At 37.7% G+C, this 16248-nt stretch overlaps 1 protein-coding gene across 1 annotated transcript in view; it reads left to right on the top strand.

Moving 5' to 3' along the window:
- The window catches only part of EYS (eyes shut homolog), a 1650074-nt gene that overhangs the window by 1551954 nt on the left and 81872 nt on the right, over nt 1-16248 (top strand). The window contains exon 36 of the mRNA XM_030315776.1: nt 10950-11132. Coding sequence (XP_030171636.1) covers nt 10950-11132 — 183 coding nt within the window. The remainder of the gene's footprint in view (nt 1-10949; nt 11133-16248) is intronic.

Raw genomic sequence — 16248 nt, 5'->3', positions numbered from 1 at the left:
ATATTTTCTCCCATTTAAGAGGTTGCCGTTTTATTTTGCTAATAGTTTCTTTCTTGTGCAGAAGCTTTTTAGTTTGCTATAGTCCCACCTGTTTGTTTTTGCTTTTGTTGCCTTTGCTTTTGGGGTCGATTCCAAAAAATCATTGCCAACCGAGATCAATGTCAAGGATTTACCATCTGTGTTCTTTCAAGGAGTTTTATGGTTTCTGGTCTTATATTCAAATATTTAATCCATTTTGATTTGATTTTTGTGTACAGTGTAAGATAGTGGTCTAGTTTCATTCTTTTGCATGTGGCTGTCCAGTTTTCCCAGCACCATTTATTGAAGAAACTGTCTTTTCTTCATTGTATATTCTTGGATCCTTTGTCATAGAAGTAAATTTTAATTTGAAAATACACGTACTGGAAAAAGAATGCATATTGACACTTGGTAACCAAAGTTTCTGAGAGACATCTATTGGTTATTGTGTTTTGTTTTTGGTTTGGGCTACATAACACTTCCTTCCTATTTGTTTGCACACACATGACCTAGGATAAGCCAATGAGATACTCACCCTAGGATTCAAATGTTAAGAAAGGCATCCAAAGAGAGAGCAATACTTAGAAATTATTTGTAGCTGAGGTGACCACAGTCCTAGAGATGACAGTGTCTGCATCCTGATGACACTGTTCACACAGTGTACATTTGGCTATGTTTGAACTGCCTAGATTCCTTTATTTCAGCCTATTTCTACCCTCCAGTTCTCTAGTCTTCCCATTGATTCTATAAGCTAGCCTATTGCCTGCCCATAAAGTCCTTTCCTGCCTAGAATAGACAGGATTGGTTTCTGTAGACCATCACCATTAAGAAACCTAATAAAGGTTTATTCCAGATATTTCATGCTATAACAAATAAGATATTTTATTTCATTATTTTTCCTGATTTTTGTTTGCATACTCGTCTCTAATTCTTAATCTTCTAATCCTTTTTTGTAGTTTTGTTCATACCATTATAGTTTGAATTAGACACCTGCTTACTATTAGTACATGAAGTCTTGAGGCTTATATATTTAACAAAATGTTTCCATTTAAAAATAATAATACTCGTATACAAAGTTTAAACCTCACAAATTATGGCTGATGAGTTTTCTTTGTTTTATTAGTAATATGACTTAGAATAATCTTTCATGCCATATTTGTTGGCATAAAATCTTCCTATTATTATATGCATTTGAAACGTCATGTATTGTGGTCCCCAGAAATAAGTTAGTATTTTGCAGTATGCTGCTGCTTTTTTCTAGCACTTTAACAGCTAAATCACAGATGTCTTAAAAATAGTTTCCTGTTAGTATCTCTAGCACAAATTCCTTTCTTTTCTCTTTCTCACAGAGTACATCAGCCTTATCATTTTAATAAATTAATCCCTGTTATATTTTGCTTCTCCTAAACTGTTTCTACAAAAGATCAAAACAAAATGTAAATTTTAGTTAATTATCTGGAATACATGTGTGTGTATATGTGTGTGCATTCAAACATTTAGAAACCTTTAGAAACACACTGATCTTTAACCACTGTTTTTCACTTATATTTTCTACATCTGGTAAATAATTAAGCTCTTAACAAAACTTATCTATTGATAAATTCACTTATATATTTTGAGTACCAGTTAACTGGTTGGCTCTGCAAGGCAATTAAATGTATTCACATTTCTATTAAATATGGAAGAGAGAATATAAGATTACTATCAATTTTCATGAGTTCATGGCCCAAGACTTGGGGAAGGAAATAAGATAAATTTGTATGAAGTCCATTTGGGAACAAACGTCAATAATATAAATATCTACCAATAGCTTTTAATCAACCAATGTCATGAATATCCCAGCCATCATTAAAAAAAACACAGCCATCGTTAGAAAGAAAGATCATTACCAACACATTTGAATGCAAATATGCATTTGATTTGCAGTCAAATGTGTTGGTATTCAAATCCTGACTGCCATTTTTTAGCTGTGTGACTTCACCTCTCTGAGCCTCAGTTTCTTCGTCTTAAGATAGGAATATAAGAGTAAGAAATCTCATTGGGGTACTATGAGAAATAAAATAATTCAGAGAGGGCAACTAGAACATAGTAGATAGTATCATTGCTATTATTTTTATTATTTTGGAGTATATAAAAATGTGTTTATATATCCATGACTTTAAAAATAATAGATTAAAAGGTATTTAAAAATTTTCACTGAACGTGAATGATGACCCACTCCAACCTCGATGTTTCTTAATTTCTTAACTAAAAATCCGTTAACATGAAGACACACATGAATTAGGAATGAGAAAAGTGTTCCAAGCATATCAGTTCTTAAATATTCCATATGTGTGATATCTGGGAATTTTACTTTATTAGAATAAACTACAAAGCATGTTTTAATCCAGTACAAATCTGCATTGTTTATGTAATGTGAATGATAGATACGTGATACCTGACACCATTGTCAATGTTTATGCCACAAACTGTAACGCAGATCTACAATGTGACCTATATCTTTTGGAGATTTTTCTTCTTTTTTGACATTTCATGGTACTGTAAAATTGCTACCTTTATCTGGTTTGTGTTGAAAGCAGTACTTTGAGAAGCCAGAAGATGGCACTAATTTCTAAGAATTATGCATCGAAAAAGAATGTGCTGCTTTGGATTCTGATCATTTACCATTTCTTTTGCTTGTGGACATAATGATGCTCCACATTTTCATCAGTTTTCCTACATTTATGTAAAATTCTGTTTGTTCTTAACTTTTCTCTGACAATTAGATGGAGAAGCGAGAATGGTGGAATTCTGTATCTACACAGAATGTTTGAATGATTTAGTATAAGCAGGAATTGGCACTCAACCAATGATATTTATTTCATGTTTTTACCTGAGGGTGGACTGAATACTGTATCCATTGAATAGAGAGCTTGACTTTATTCAGGTATTGAGTGTTATCTTGAGTTCAGAAAGAATAGGTAAGTGTATGTTTTCTATACAAGTCACCATCACCTATACTGTTAATAACACCTCAGAAGAGACTTACTTTTCTCTTCCCTTTAAATGAAAATCACATTTGTAGATTACCACTTTTTTATTTCTAAATGTTAATGCTGAGCAGTGTAGAAGCATACTTGACAAGGAGCTTATTTAACAACAGAAATAGAAACCACGGCGATCATATATATAATTTTATAACCTAATTGCATTTATGCAGGATATGGTGCTAAATCTATTGCTGTCTTACTAAGAGGTTAGAACAAAGGGAGAAGAAAAATGTTTACACCCAAATCTACAAAAAAAGCTGGAGTTGCAAGCAGTAGTCTTGTATTTTTGCAACTGTATCCATCTGCCTAAGGGTATATGAATTTTTTCCTGGCAATGTTAAATGTATATTTCGAAGTAGTCAATGCTGCTAAACACCATGCTTGCAAAATTGGCATACTGAAGTCTTTCAAATCAGCAGTTTCCAGGGGAAAATCCATCTACCATCTGCTTGCTTCATTAAAATACATAATAGAGGAGGAAGAACTGAATTGCATTTTCACTAGTCAGCGCTCCCTCGTGTCCAGTCTGCTAAAGGTTATCTACAACAGCCCATATAGAAAACAGAAGCCAAGTAAAAATCAACCACTGCTTTATTTAGTTTTCTTTTTGTCTCTTGTATTTGTATAAAACTAAAACAATGAGCTTTATTTCAGAAAAATAGATTTAGACAGGACAGCTTATCCTGAAAACACTGTACCTTTTTAAGAATTCTTTAATAAACTTAAGGAACTTTTCTCAAGTCCATTTTGTTAAATTTTAAACAAGATTGTGATGGAATCATATAGATATTTTTTATGTAAAAGTCATCACTTCTTGGCCTTTCGGCTAAGATCAAGTGTTATGTAAAAGTCAAAAATTTCTGTGAAAAACTATCAATTTCCCCAAGAAACATAATTAGTATTTTTATCTTATAAGTTCAAAAAGACATTATTATCAAATATTAAACATAAAGCAATTTTAAAAGAAAAAAATTTTTTAACGTTTATTTATTATTGAGAGACAGAGAGAGACAGAGCATGAGCATGGGAGGGGCAGAGAGAGGGGAGACACAGAATCTGAAGCAGGCTCCAGGCTCTGAGCAAGCTGTCAGCCCAGAGCCTGATGTGGGGCTCGAACTCACAAACTGCGAGATCATGACCTGAGCTGAAGTCAGACACTTAACCAACTGAGCCATCCAGGTGCCCCTAAAAGAAAAAAATTTATGATACTGTAGTTATATTTACTCAGTTATGAAAAACAACTGATTTGTGAAGTTGGGGGTCTCTTCCTTGATTTTCAGTATCAGTATGGAATATATTATTTGAATTTTTGCCCACACTTGAAGAATTAAGATGCTAATATCTTTGTAAAAATCCAGAAATATTCTTATTCTTTAGAAGCAAATCACTAGAAAATGAAAAAAAGAATTGAAACAAGCAACGGTTAGCGTTGGTGATGGTACAGAAATTCTGTTTCTATTCCAGCAGATCCAATTCCTTCTTTAATGACATAAGAACATAAACATAAGATATTAAATAAACATTAACAGCAGAAAAATAGCATTATCAGTGTCACTGTTTTTTCAACACCATGGTAAGCTCTTTGTATGTACCCACCCAACCATTTGATAAAGATGCATGGGGGCACCTGGGTGGCTCAGTCGGTTAACCGTCCAACTTCAGCTCAGGTCAATGATCTCACAGTCTGTGAGTTTGAGCCCCGTGTCGGGCTCTGTGCTGACAGCTCCGAGCCTGGAGCCTGCTTCAGATTCTGTGCCTCCCTGTCTCTCTGCCCCTCCCCTGCTCATGCTCTGTCTCTCTCTGTCTCAAAAATAAATAAACATTAAAAAAAATTTAAAAAAAAAGATGCATCCCATCCCCACTTGCGCCCCGCACTGTTGTACACCCTGGAGTTGGCAAAGGACAGGCAAGCTCTCTGCCTTGATGAGCCCTAAAATCTAACTGGGGAGAGAAACAGTAAAAGATGAACAAATAGCATATTATGTAATTAGGCTGTAATAAGCAGAGCAGGATAAAGAACAGGAGAGTGATAGGGGTAGGAGGAATTAATAGTTTAATAGGATGGTCAAAGAAGACCCCTGTGAAAAGCAGATAATTATACAGAGTCTTGAAGGAAGTGAGGGAGCAAGCCATGCATCTTTGGGGGGAGAATATGTTCCAGGCATTAGAAACTAGAGGAGCAGAAGGCCTGAGCTGGAAGCGTGTTTGGTTTGCTTAAGAAACACAAAGAGGTTAGCAAGGTTGGAGCAGAATGAGCAAGAAGAAATGGGCATAAAATAAATTCGGAGAGTGGGGATTTGAGGGTATGCTAAAGAGTTGGGGTTGAAAGTGAAAACACTAGAGGACTTTTAAATGTTCAATTAATATTTAAAAGTTCACACTAGCTTCAATATGAAAACAAGACTGCCTGGGACAAAGGTGGCAAAGGAGACCAGTTAAGAAGCAAATAGTAGTCCAGGCTAGAGTGTATAGTGCGGTGGACTTTGTGGTATTGATGGAGGTGATGAGAAGTAGTGAAGATATATTTTGAAAATAAGCTGGATTTTCCAGTCAACTGGTTGGGATGGCAGAGACAGAAACAATTTAGATTATGATAAGTTTTTGTTCTGAACAAAGAGAAGACTGGGGAAGAGATTTGGTTGGGAGGAAAGATGAAAGCATTTCAAGAGAAAGAAATAATCAACTATGTCAGCTGCTCCTGAGACATTGAATAAGAAGGAAACAGAGAATTGGCACCGAATGTAAAAAGTTGGTGGTCACTGGTGACCTTCACATAAGAAATTTCAAAGGAAAGAGAGATGCTAACCTGACTGCAATAAAATCAAGAGTGAATGGGAAAGAAACGGGGGGGGGGGGGGGGGGGGGGGGAAAAAAAAAAAAAAAAAAAAAAAAAAAAGAAAGAAAAAAAGAAAGAAAAAAAGAAAAAAAGAAAGAAAAAAAAAAAAGGAAGGAAGAAAGAAAAGGAAGGAAGAAAAGAAAGAGCAGAGAAGAAAAACTCAACACAGATACTCTTTAGAAGAGCCTTACTAGAATGATGAGCAGAAAAACAAGGAGTAGTTGTTTTTCTGAGGAATGTGGAGTTGAGAAAAGCAGTTTTTTCAGATGGAGATATTTTAGCATGTTTAGTTCAATAGAGAATAAGAGTTTGGTGTCTCCTGGGAAATGGGAAAGAATTGCTGAAACAACGTCCTTGAGTAAATGAGGGATGGATCCAATATCCAGGCAAGCAGCTTTGTAACCAGAGAGAAGGCAGAACACATGGATTAAAATGAAAGATTTGAGATGGGGAAGATTTGATGGTGGAAAGATGGGGTAGTTCTCTGTTCTGAGTTTATTTTTCTCAATAAGAAGCAAGATCGTTAATTGAGAGACGTTGAATGTTAGATGTTAGAGGGGGAAAGAGGAGGTGTAAATTAGTTGCCTTAGTGACTCAATTGGGAAAATGTCAAAAGGACGGCAGAGAATGCACAAGAGGCTTGCCCACTGGAGATTTGTGGTTAGCTCAGATGTGTTTCCTAAAGCCACATGCTTTTCTCATTCTTCACACAAAATTTGGATACTCTTAACTATCCTCATTTTAGAGACAAAGAAACTAAAACAGAGAAGTTAACTTGCTCAAATTTACATAGAAAGTGAGGAAATCCAAAATCGAGTCTGAGCCGGCTGTCTCCAGTGGCCTCTCCTCAAAATGTGAGGTGATATTAGTACCTCATGTGTCACTGCCAGCCAGTGGGCTTCAGGAGGCATCACTGATTGCAGAGTTGAAAGGTGTTCTGCAATCTGAGCTCCATATGTGTCTTCTACCCACCTTCCAGTAGCTCTTCTTGGTCACTTCTATGCATAAAACATTGATAATCCAGATAAAGAACTAACTACAAAATATTTTTTAAAGAACAAAATACAGGGGCACCTGGGTGGCTCAGTCCATTGAGCGTCTGACTTAGGCTCAGGTCATGATCTCACGGTTTGTGAGTTTGAGCCCCACATCAGGCTCTCTGCTGTCAGAGTGGAGCCAACCTGGGATCCTCTGTCCCCCTCTCTCTCTGCCCCTCCTCGACTCGCTCTCTCTCTCTCTCAAAAATAAACATTCTAAAAAGAGAGAAAAATACAGTTGCATTCAAAACAACAATGCATCATTTCTCTGTCCTGATTGGGAATGAGAAAATTTTGCCGTGGCAAATTTTCTAGAAGACAGAAGTTTGTACCTTTCTATTATGGTAATTTTTGCTAAAATGTATTCTGTAAGCATAATGTAATATGTTGTGCAAAGATTCTACATTGAGCCTACAACCAAGTGCTATATTATAAAAAAGATTATGACATTCCCCCATCATTGAAGGTTTGTAGAATTTTTAATGACCCTAGGTGATGTTGAGATACATAAGACTTTTCGACTGCCTGAAACATCCCAATCTGCTGTTACTGATTTTGCTCCCTTCTTCCACACACTAAATAATTAATATTTAGCTCAAATCCCAGCATCCCCCTTCCTTCCTCAGGGTCCCAATCTATTGCTGTAACTTTAAGAGAACTGAAAAAAAAAAAATGCAGAAGTTCACATATGGAGACCATGAGGCAACTAGGGATTACAAAAGAAAAAAATTCATTTAATAGCCCTAAAATATTCTCATTACAATCTGTTCAATCTACTGATTTGATGACGACTGACACTTCTAGAAGTCTGATCTGGGAATTTGTGTAATAGAGTAATCAAATTAACCAAATGTTGCCTGGTTGAAGATCATAAAGGGTTTACTTTCAAGAACTGGAAAGAATCATTTGTAAAGTTGAATGCCCTCTTTTTCTAATCTGGGTCCCTCGGTGTTCTCCTGCCTGATCAAGTGTAATGGAGACAGTGCGCATGAGGACACAGGGGACTCTTCACAAGTGGGCTAGACATTCCTTGGCCCCTTCTCCTGATTCCTATTCTTTCCCTTAGAAGCCCTATCTTTTCACAGGCTCAGAGTTGCCACAAGACAAAGCGCCTTGAAGTAAATCACAACTAAGGGTTTAGAGAACATCTCACCTGCCTCTCTCTGATATGTGGTTCTCTCTGCAGTGCTATTCAGTTGAATGCTACCTCTATAATTTTGTTTTTTAGTAGCCACATTTTTAAAAGTAAAAAGAGGTGAAATTCATTTTAATAATATATTTTATTTAACCCAATATCTAATGCATATAAAATGTTACTAATAAGATATTTCACATTCTTTTCTCCATACTAAGCCCATCTCAGTCAGCTGAGCCACAGCTCAGGTGCACAACAGCCACATGTGGTGAGTTGCTACATTATTTGACAGTGTAGCGTTAGACTAAGAAATGCCGGGGGAAGTGACAGATCCATTCCTGTGGGCATGGTTATCCTCAGTCTTCAGTATACATTATACTTCTTTTCAGTATTTGAAATTGTGTCACATTTCTTTTCAGTTGTATGAAATTGTGTCACATTTCTATTCACTGTTCATATAAATATCACACATTCCCTTATTTTTTGAATGACCTGTAAATTTCCTCACATCTACAACTCAGTGTAAGCTTAACTCATTGTTATATTTCTTGGTGTCATCAAAGTCCTAATTTCATTCTTTTTTTTTTTAACTTTTGTTAACATTTATTTATTTTTGAAAGAGAGAGAGCATAAGCAGGGGAGGAGGAGCGGAGAGATCGAGAGAGGGAGACACAGAATCCAAAGCAGGGTCCAGGCTCTGAGCTGTCAGCACAGAGCCTGATGCAGGGCTTGAACCCACAATGACCTGAGCTGAAGTCAGGCATTTAACAGACTGAGCCACCCAGGTGTGCCCCTAATTTCATTCTTAACCAAGTTTGGTCCTCCAGCTCTCTCCATCTAATCCAACTTTCACATTGCATCACTAGATGACATTTCTAAAAGGCAACTCTGACCATAGCCCAACCACTTAAAGATTGTAGAGAAAATATCAAGCCCTTCATAATTTGACCCCTGTCTATCTCATTACATTCGCTTCTACTTTTCCTTTTTATACTTCATTCTAAAATTGTATACTCTATGACATGCTGTTTGGGCCTCCCCACCTGGAAACATGCTGTTCTTTCTACCTGAAATGATCTTTCCTTTTTATCTGCCAGGTGAATTGCTTCTTATCACCTTTCAACTCCACTTTCCATCCAGTTCATTTGGATAAATTAATTGACCACACACTAGTTCCTTGGGATTTGAGATCATGCTTTATTATCTTTGTGTTACCAGCATCTAGCACAGCATCTGACAGTGAGGTGCATCTGAGATGTACATCTCTTGATCTAACCTAAATGTACTAAGACTTTAAGTAGACCGAGTTGTAAATTGTTAACAAGAAGAAATTTTTTTTTAAAAATTCCTCTATTTTAGTATCAAGTGTAGTTGAATTCTATTGTTTTTAATGGCAACATAAAACTCTGTTAGTTTTGTATCTTGTTTCAATGCCAGTACATTTCATGTCCTTCAACTACTATATGTACGATACTACCCCAAGGGAAATCCCGGATAGGAACAGCTTTAATGTCTCTGGAATACAAACTATATATTACTTCATTAGCTAAAAAATAAAGATAAGATGTGATATGTCTCAAATTCTTGCTTCAGATTCTGGTGACTTTTGAGGAAAAATAACATCAGAGACCACGCATCCCAAGGAAGAAACTGATAAGATTTTAGCAAATTCTTATTCGGCTGATTCCACACATTACCCTACTTGAATGGTTACATGAAACAAACAGAAATAAAAGCCTCCAATAAGTAGGATCACTTTCCTCAGGATAGTACAGTTATTTGCTGTTTAAACAATTATAACCAGACATAACAAGCTCTTTTGTTTTAAGCATCACCAGAGTGAGGATATTTCTTAAGGCTTATAAAACTTCTAGTTTTACAACTTCCCGGGAGAGCCAATATCTCTTGAGAAAGGAGCAATATAAGGTAATCAAAATAAGGAGTTCTTCCCTCTATCAAGCTGTCTCAAACTAATAAAAATAAATCCTAGGAACATCTTTTTATCCAGGAATACCATCCCTAACAGACAGGGATCGGGATCAAAAGCCCCTTCCTGTTTCCTATAGTCCTCTCGGAGAGGGGAAATAAAAACCAGTTGGGACTATTTACAAACAAAACAGCAATAAAAGAGCAAAGTTGGAGACAAGAAGATTAGAGGCAGGACGAAAAGAGCCTAGCTGGTTAGCAGTACCTCTCAATTAAATTCTGTTTTGTCCACACTGGCTCTTGAACTTCGTTTTTAACCATTTCCTGTTTCTACTAAATCTCCCTACAGTATCAGTCCTATTGAAGTCTATGCTTTCATTTTGTAACAAGCATCTTAACAGAGTAAGAATAAACATACTTTTTTAAACAAAGATTTCTACTTAAAAGTTTTGGTCATTAACAATATGGTGATGGAAACTGATCTGTTTCCTGCCCATCTCTTGCCTTTCCCACCCCGACGTATGGCATTGTCTCTTCCAGAAGTGCAGGATTAGAAAAGCACAGTTTGTGTCAAGCTGTGAATTCCTGTTTAAGTCATAGCCAGTGTTTGAATGCCAAATCATATTTACAAAGCACCTTGGCAAATACTTTGGCTGCTGCTGATCTTTCTTATTTCTAAAATTACCCTACAATATAGGGCTTTGCTTTTTAAGTAAATACTTCATTATGTAGGAAGGCAATGCAAGGGAAAGGGTTATATACAGGATCTCAAAACACTGCACTTTCTTTGTTCTGGTTTTGAAATTCCCCATTGAGTCACTTAGTTGCTCAATGCTGAAGGGCACTTAAGTCTCATTAATGTGATAGTAAACAGCCTATCCGGCCAGATGCATCAGCAAAACATTGCCCTCCTTTTACAAGTACGTGTGCAGGTTTATTTTAACTATTTGGTTTGGGTTTTTCCACAGCTGTTAATATTACTCAGCCCAGGTTCAGTGGCACAGATGCCTTTGGATACACTTCATTCCTGGCTTATTCACGGATCCCAGACATCGGCTTCGATTATGAATTCCACTTGAAGTTTCAGCTGGCAAATAATCACTCAGCACTGCAAAATAACTTAATATTTTTCACTGGACAGAAGGGCCATGGTAAGATTAATTGAACCCTCTAGGACTTGCTTAGCTCCTTTCAGAATACGAAATTCTTCGTGGATACCCTAATTGGCTGTGGATAAAGGAGACATTTGCCTAAATGCAGTCTCCTCATGTTTTCTGCCTCGAGCAGTTTCCTTGTAGTCCAGTGTTCCGAAGTTCCCTGACCCTTTCTGAAGCCCTCTTCACACCAGGGCTACTTCTTATAATCAAGGGCAAGAATTCCTACAGGCAAACATGAGGGTAGAGATGGTGAGTAAGTCACGTGAGAGGTGAGCTTATTGATTTGTCCTTTCCTGTGTCTTCCTTTTCCATACATAAGGAGAGAAGGGCATTGCCCAACAAGAATATCATTTCACCATGTGTTGTAAAATGGGAATGGTTGCCTTCAAAGGAAACCGTTCCAAATTAAAGAAGTAAGTAATTAACAAAGTGCTCGGCCTGTAATAAAGTAATCCATTGCCCTAGAATTGGTGGGAAATCAACTTGTAAGTTAAATTTGTCTGTCTCAAGTAGAAACAAATAGAAATAAGTTATGCATGTGTGGGATCAAGGAAAAGCACATATATTTTACTCCCAAGTCAGCAGCTGACTAGTTAAGCAATTAAGCACCTACCTTCTCCGAGTTCAGTATTCTCATCTGTGAAATCAACATACTACACCAGAAAAAGACCTCTCTCTGAACCATTTTTTCTATTTTGCTAGGGTAAATAACATATTCTGTTCTCTTTTTTTTTTCTAATGTTTATTTTTGAGAGAGAGAACGGGGAAGGGGCAGAGAGAGGGAGACAGAGAATCTGAAGTGGGCTCCACACTGACAGCAGAGAGCCCAACATGCGGCTCAAACCCACAAACCCTTGAGATCATGACCTGAGCCGAAGTCGGATGCTCAACCAACTGAGCTACTTAAGTGCTCTCATATTCTGTTGTTTTCAATTCATTTAGTGACTGTCTCTAATGCTGAAAATTGGGCTCTGTGTTAGCACATGGCTGAAAAGAGCCCACACTCCAAGTGAAGGGTGGTGTGTCCGCCTCCAGCCACTTCTGGAAGGATGCAGCGGGGGCTCTCTATCATGTGAAGTGCTATTCATTCCACCTCCAAAGTCTGTTTGAATCTCTTCTCCACCTCTACTGCCAAACTGTATGACCTCCTCCAAACTAGTCCCCCCACCACGTCTCCTGCCTGTAGTCCATTCTCCAAGTTGCACCAAGAGTTACTTTTTTAAAAACCTTGGTTAAAACCCACCTGTGACTTTCCACTGTACTTAAAATGCAGTCTAGACCTCCTTACCCTGTTCTCAGAGAGTAGGACCAGACCCATGTCTCTGTCTCCAACCTCAAGCTCTCTCTGTCTCTTCATTCGTCTCCTGCAGATCTTCTCCCAGAACCTGAACTACCAAGTGCTTGCCTGTCTCAGAGATGTTGTGCAGGCTCTTTCCTCTGCCTTGACAGGAGATGGCTCTGAGCAGCCTGTGGGGCCTGGATGTGTAGACTTGGATCCAGTCTCCACCACTTACAAATTATGTGTCAAGTTCCTTAATGTCTCTGTGCCTCAGTTTCTTCACTTTTCAAATGGGTTTAGTAATGGCACATTCTCCAGTGGAGTTGTGAGGCTTAACATAGTTGATATAAGAAAAGTTTTTAAAATAGAATTGGACTCAGTAAACATGACAGCTTCCATTTTCTCAGGGAGGCCTTCCCCAGCCATCTTCAGAACAGAGATTATCATACGGCATCCAAGTTATCCTGTACCCCAGCTTCTTGTGTATTTTCTTCAAAGTCTATGCCTTAATTTATAATTCTTTAATCTATTTTTTGTATAGTTTATTTTTGTCAGTCTCCACTACTAGAATGGGAGCTCTATGTGGACAGAGACAAGACAATCCCCAACTTTATATACCCACACTTAGCACACTGGCTAACACACGAGCAGTATTGAATAAATGAATAGAAGACCCACCATAAAAACAGATAATTGTATGATATGTAAGACAACAATACAGTTGCACAAAGGTTTTAAAAAGTAACCATTCTTGGGGGCTTCCAGTTCAGATGCCATCTTCTGCATTAGGATTTCCCCAATGGCTACCCTTCTCCCACCCCTTCCATCCATCTCCCCTGCCTCTGAGCATTGATAGCCTGCCCTACATTTAGAGCACAGACCCTTTATTACAAACTTTGGTTTACTAAATTTCTCTTCTCGTTCATAAAAATGGTGTCCCGTTATCACTACATCACCCATAAAGCCTCTTAGGTGGTTTTAATAAATATCTGTTGAATGACTGCTAGAAGGCAGGGAGGAAGAAAGGGAAATAAGAAGGAGTTTTTACCCCTCTTTATTCCATACATCCTTCATCACATGTTTATCAATTATATCCTCTTAATTGGCACCTCCTCACCTCCCTCCCCCCCAAAAAAAATACTGGCAGATGAAAAATTCAAATGAACAGGGAAGACCCTGGGTCTGTCTCATTTTAAAAACAAATCTTCTAAATCCTGGAAGATGCAAAGGGAGAACCAAGTAAAGAATAAACACTGGGTCCATGAAAATGCTCCCACCAAGTAACTCTTCAGTACTCTTCTACAGAGATTCCTTTAAAATTCTCAAAAAAAAAAAAAACAAAAACAAAAACAAACAAACAAACAAAAAAAAAAACAGACAAAGCAATGTTTTGGCCACAGCATTTGTAAATTGTGGAAGCTTTCATATGACATTTTTTTGGTCTTCTGTAGTCATCTACTTTACATGTAAGGACCTGAATGTTCACTCTGTGCTTGCATTTTTAGGTTTATAGAAAGGCTAAATAAAGGCTAGATAATAGGTAGATATATTGTGGAGCTCTATCTTCTAAGGAGTGAAAATGAGGATTCTGAAATATGCAATTCTGCACTGGACCACGTGAGGGAGCAAGAACACCAGCTTAAAAAATGAAAGTAGCACTAAAGAGCTTTTTTTAAGGCCATGTTTCTCTAAGTAGGACCTCTTCACGCCTGTGTCAGAATCACATGAGGGTGTTTGTTAAAATACTAATTCTCAAACCCTCTTGAATCAAAAGATAGAATTTTATCAAGCACATTAAGTGCTTTTTATGTAACTAATATTTGAGAGCAACTACTCAAAACCTGTAGGGACCAGCTAAATTAGACCATATATGGAGAATGACTAAGATAAGTCATTATTGCTCATTATGTCATATGTTGGGATGATTCATCATTATGTTGCATAAAGTTATTAATTAAAGAAAGACACATTACTTTAAAACATAATTATTGGATGCTTGGGTGGCTCAGTCGTTTAAGCATCCGGCTCTTGGTTTTGCTCAGGCCATGATATCACAGTTCGTGAGATTGAGCCCCGTGTAGGGCTCTACACTGACAGCACAGAGCCTGCTTGGAATTCTCTCTCTCCTTCTGTCTCTGCCCCTCCCCTGCTTGCTTTCTCTCTCTCAAAAATAAACAAATAAACTTAAAAAACAATTACTATGATTACTATTAATACTATTTGCAATTGTCTATTCTGTATAAGAGACTATGGTCTAAGTCATTGTTTTTAACAGTATTATGTCCACATTTAGGTATTTTTCTTATTTAGTAACATCAATCTCTGACCTGCTTTTTGGTTGTTACTACTAAAATCACCATTTTGTATGCTGCCTTTATCTTTCTCAGGTTCAAAGATGCACAGAGCCACAGAGTTTATATAAAGGAAATGTAAACCAACCTGTAATCTCTGACACATCCACACAAAAAGGCAAAGGACCTTCATTTCCCAACACTGATGATATTCCTCCCTGAGTTCTCCAAAGCTGAGCACTGATTTTGCCAGACTTCATTCTCATTGAATTCTCTGGACAAATTACCCTGTCAAACATTTCAGCTTGAAAATGCCTCACTCAACTTGTGATTCTAACCTAACCTAACTCTATTCCTATGTTTCTGCAGTCATATTTGTCATTTCTCTTATTAGCTCTTCTTCCTTCCATACCCCCCACTCCCTTATAATGTATGTCTTATAGTTTGGCTCTTCTGGAAACCACCAACATGCCCCACAGTGGCCAACAGGTGAATACATTGTCTTCCCCTCCTGTATCTCTTCGGTTGGCAACTGCCATAGTAAACAGTCTGCTTCAACTAGAAACCCAGGAACCATCTGGATTTCTCCCTTTAATTCATTTTGACAAATATTTGCTGAGAGCCTAGATGAGGCATTCTTCTAGGTGCTGGAGATACACTTAGTAATAAGACAGGAAAGGTCCTTGTCTTTACATTTTGTCTCCCCTGTTCCATCAAACACTAAAGTCTGTCCATTTTACCTCCCATTTGCTGCTTTTTGTATTCTCTCCTTCTTTATTCTTTCTTCTCCTCATTGTGCTTAGTCTATCACAGACTGTTACAACAGCAATAACCTTCTTCCCAGTCTCCCTGCCCAGTCACGCCCATCCTCCTTCCTCTCTATTCCCCGCCTGCTACCGGGGATTGTTCTCACATTCAGATCCAAACTGATCTTGCTTAATCACCATGCTTCTTCACAATGTACCAGCTAAGATCCTTTGCATAATATGCACAGACGTTTATCCAGCCCCTGTCTATTTGCACAATCTCATTTTCTCTCATTCCACCCTGCACCCAGCAGTAGTAGGTACATGTGTACATTCTGCATCATGTCATTGTGTCCTCCATGTGTGAGCTTTTGACCAGGCCGTTCCACCTCCCTGGGCCGTCCACACTTCATTTTCATGCCTCCAAAACACTTCTATCCTTTAAGCCTCAGCTCAAAAGATCACTCTTCTTTGAAGTCTTTAACCCTTCCAGGAAAATTTAAGAATTGATGTCACTGCAGTTTGCTGGTAATGATTATCCTATCTTATTTTAACTGTCTGGATCTCTTTGGGAACCAGAACAGTGGCTTCTCTTTTTTATACCAAGGATGGCTGTCACATACAGACACTCATTACAGTTTTTGAAAGAATAAATGCAAAAATCCATGGTCCCTGTTACACCAAAACTTATAGTCGATTCAGGGAGTCACAACAGACATACTTAAAATTTGTTAACCAACAATACTAAATCAGAGTTAAGAAACCACGTCTGGTATACACAGCATCCATCACAG

This window comes from Lynx canadensis, chromosome B2 (assembly GCF_007474595.2).
Source record: "Lynx canadensis isolate LIC74 chromosome B2, mLynCan4.pri.v2, whole genome shotgun sequence".
NCBI classification, from domain to species: Eukaryota; Metazoa; Chordata; class Mammalia; order Carnivora; family Felidae; genus Lynx; species Lynx canadensis.
Note: the sequence above shows the minus strand (reverse complement) of the source record. Positions and strands in the feature narration are given on the sequence as shown.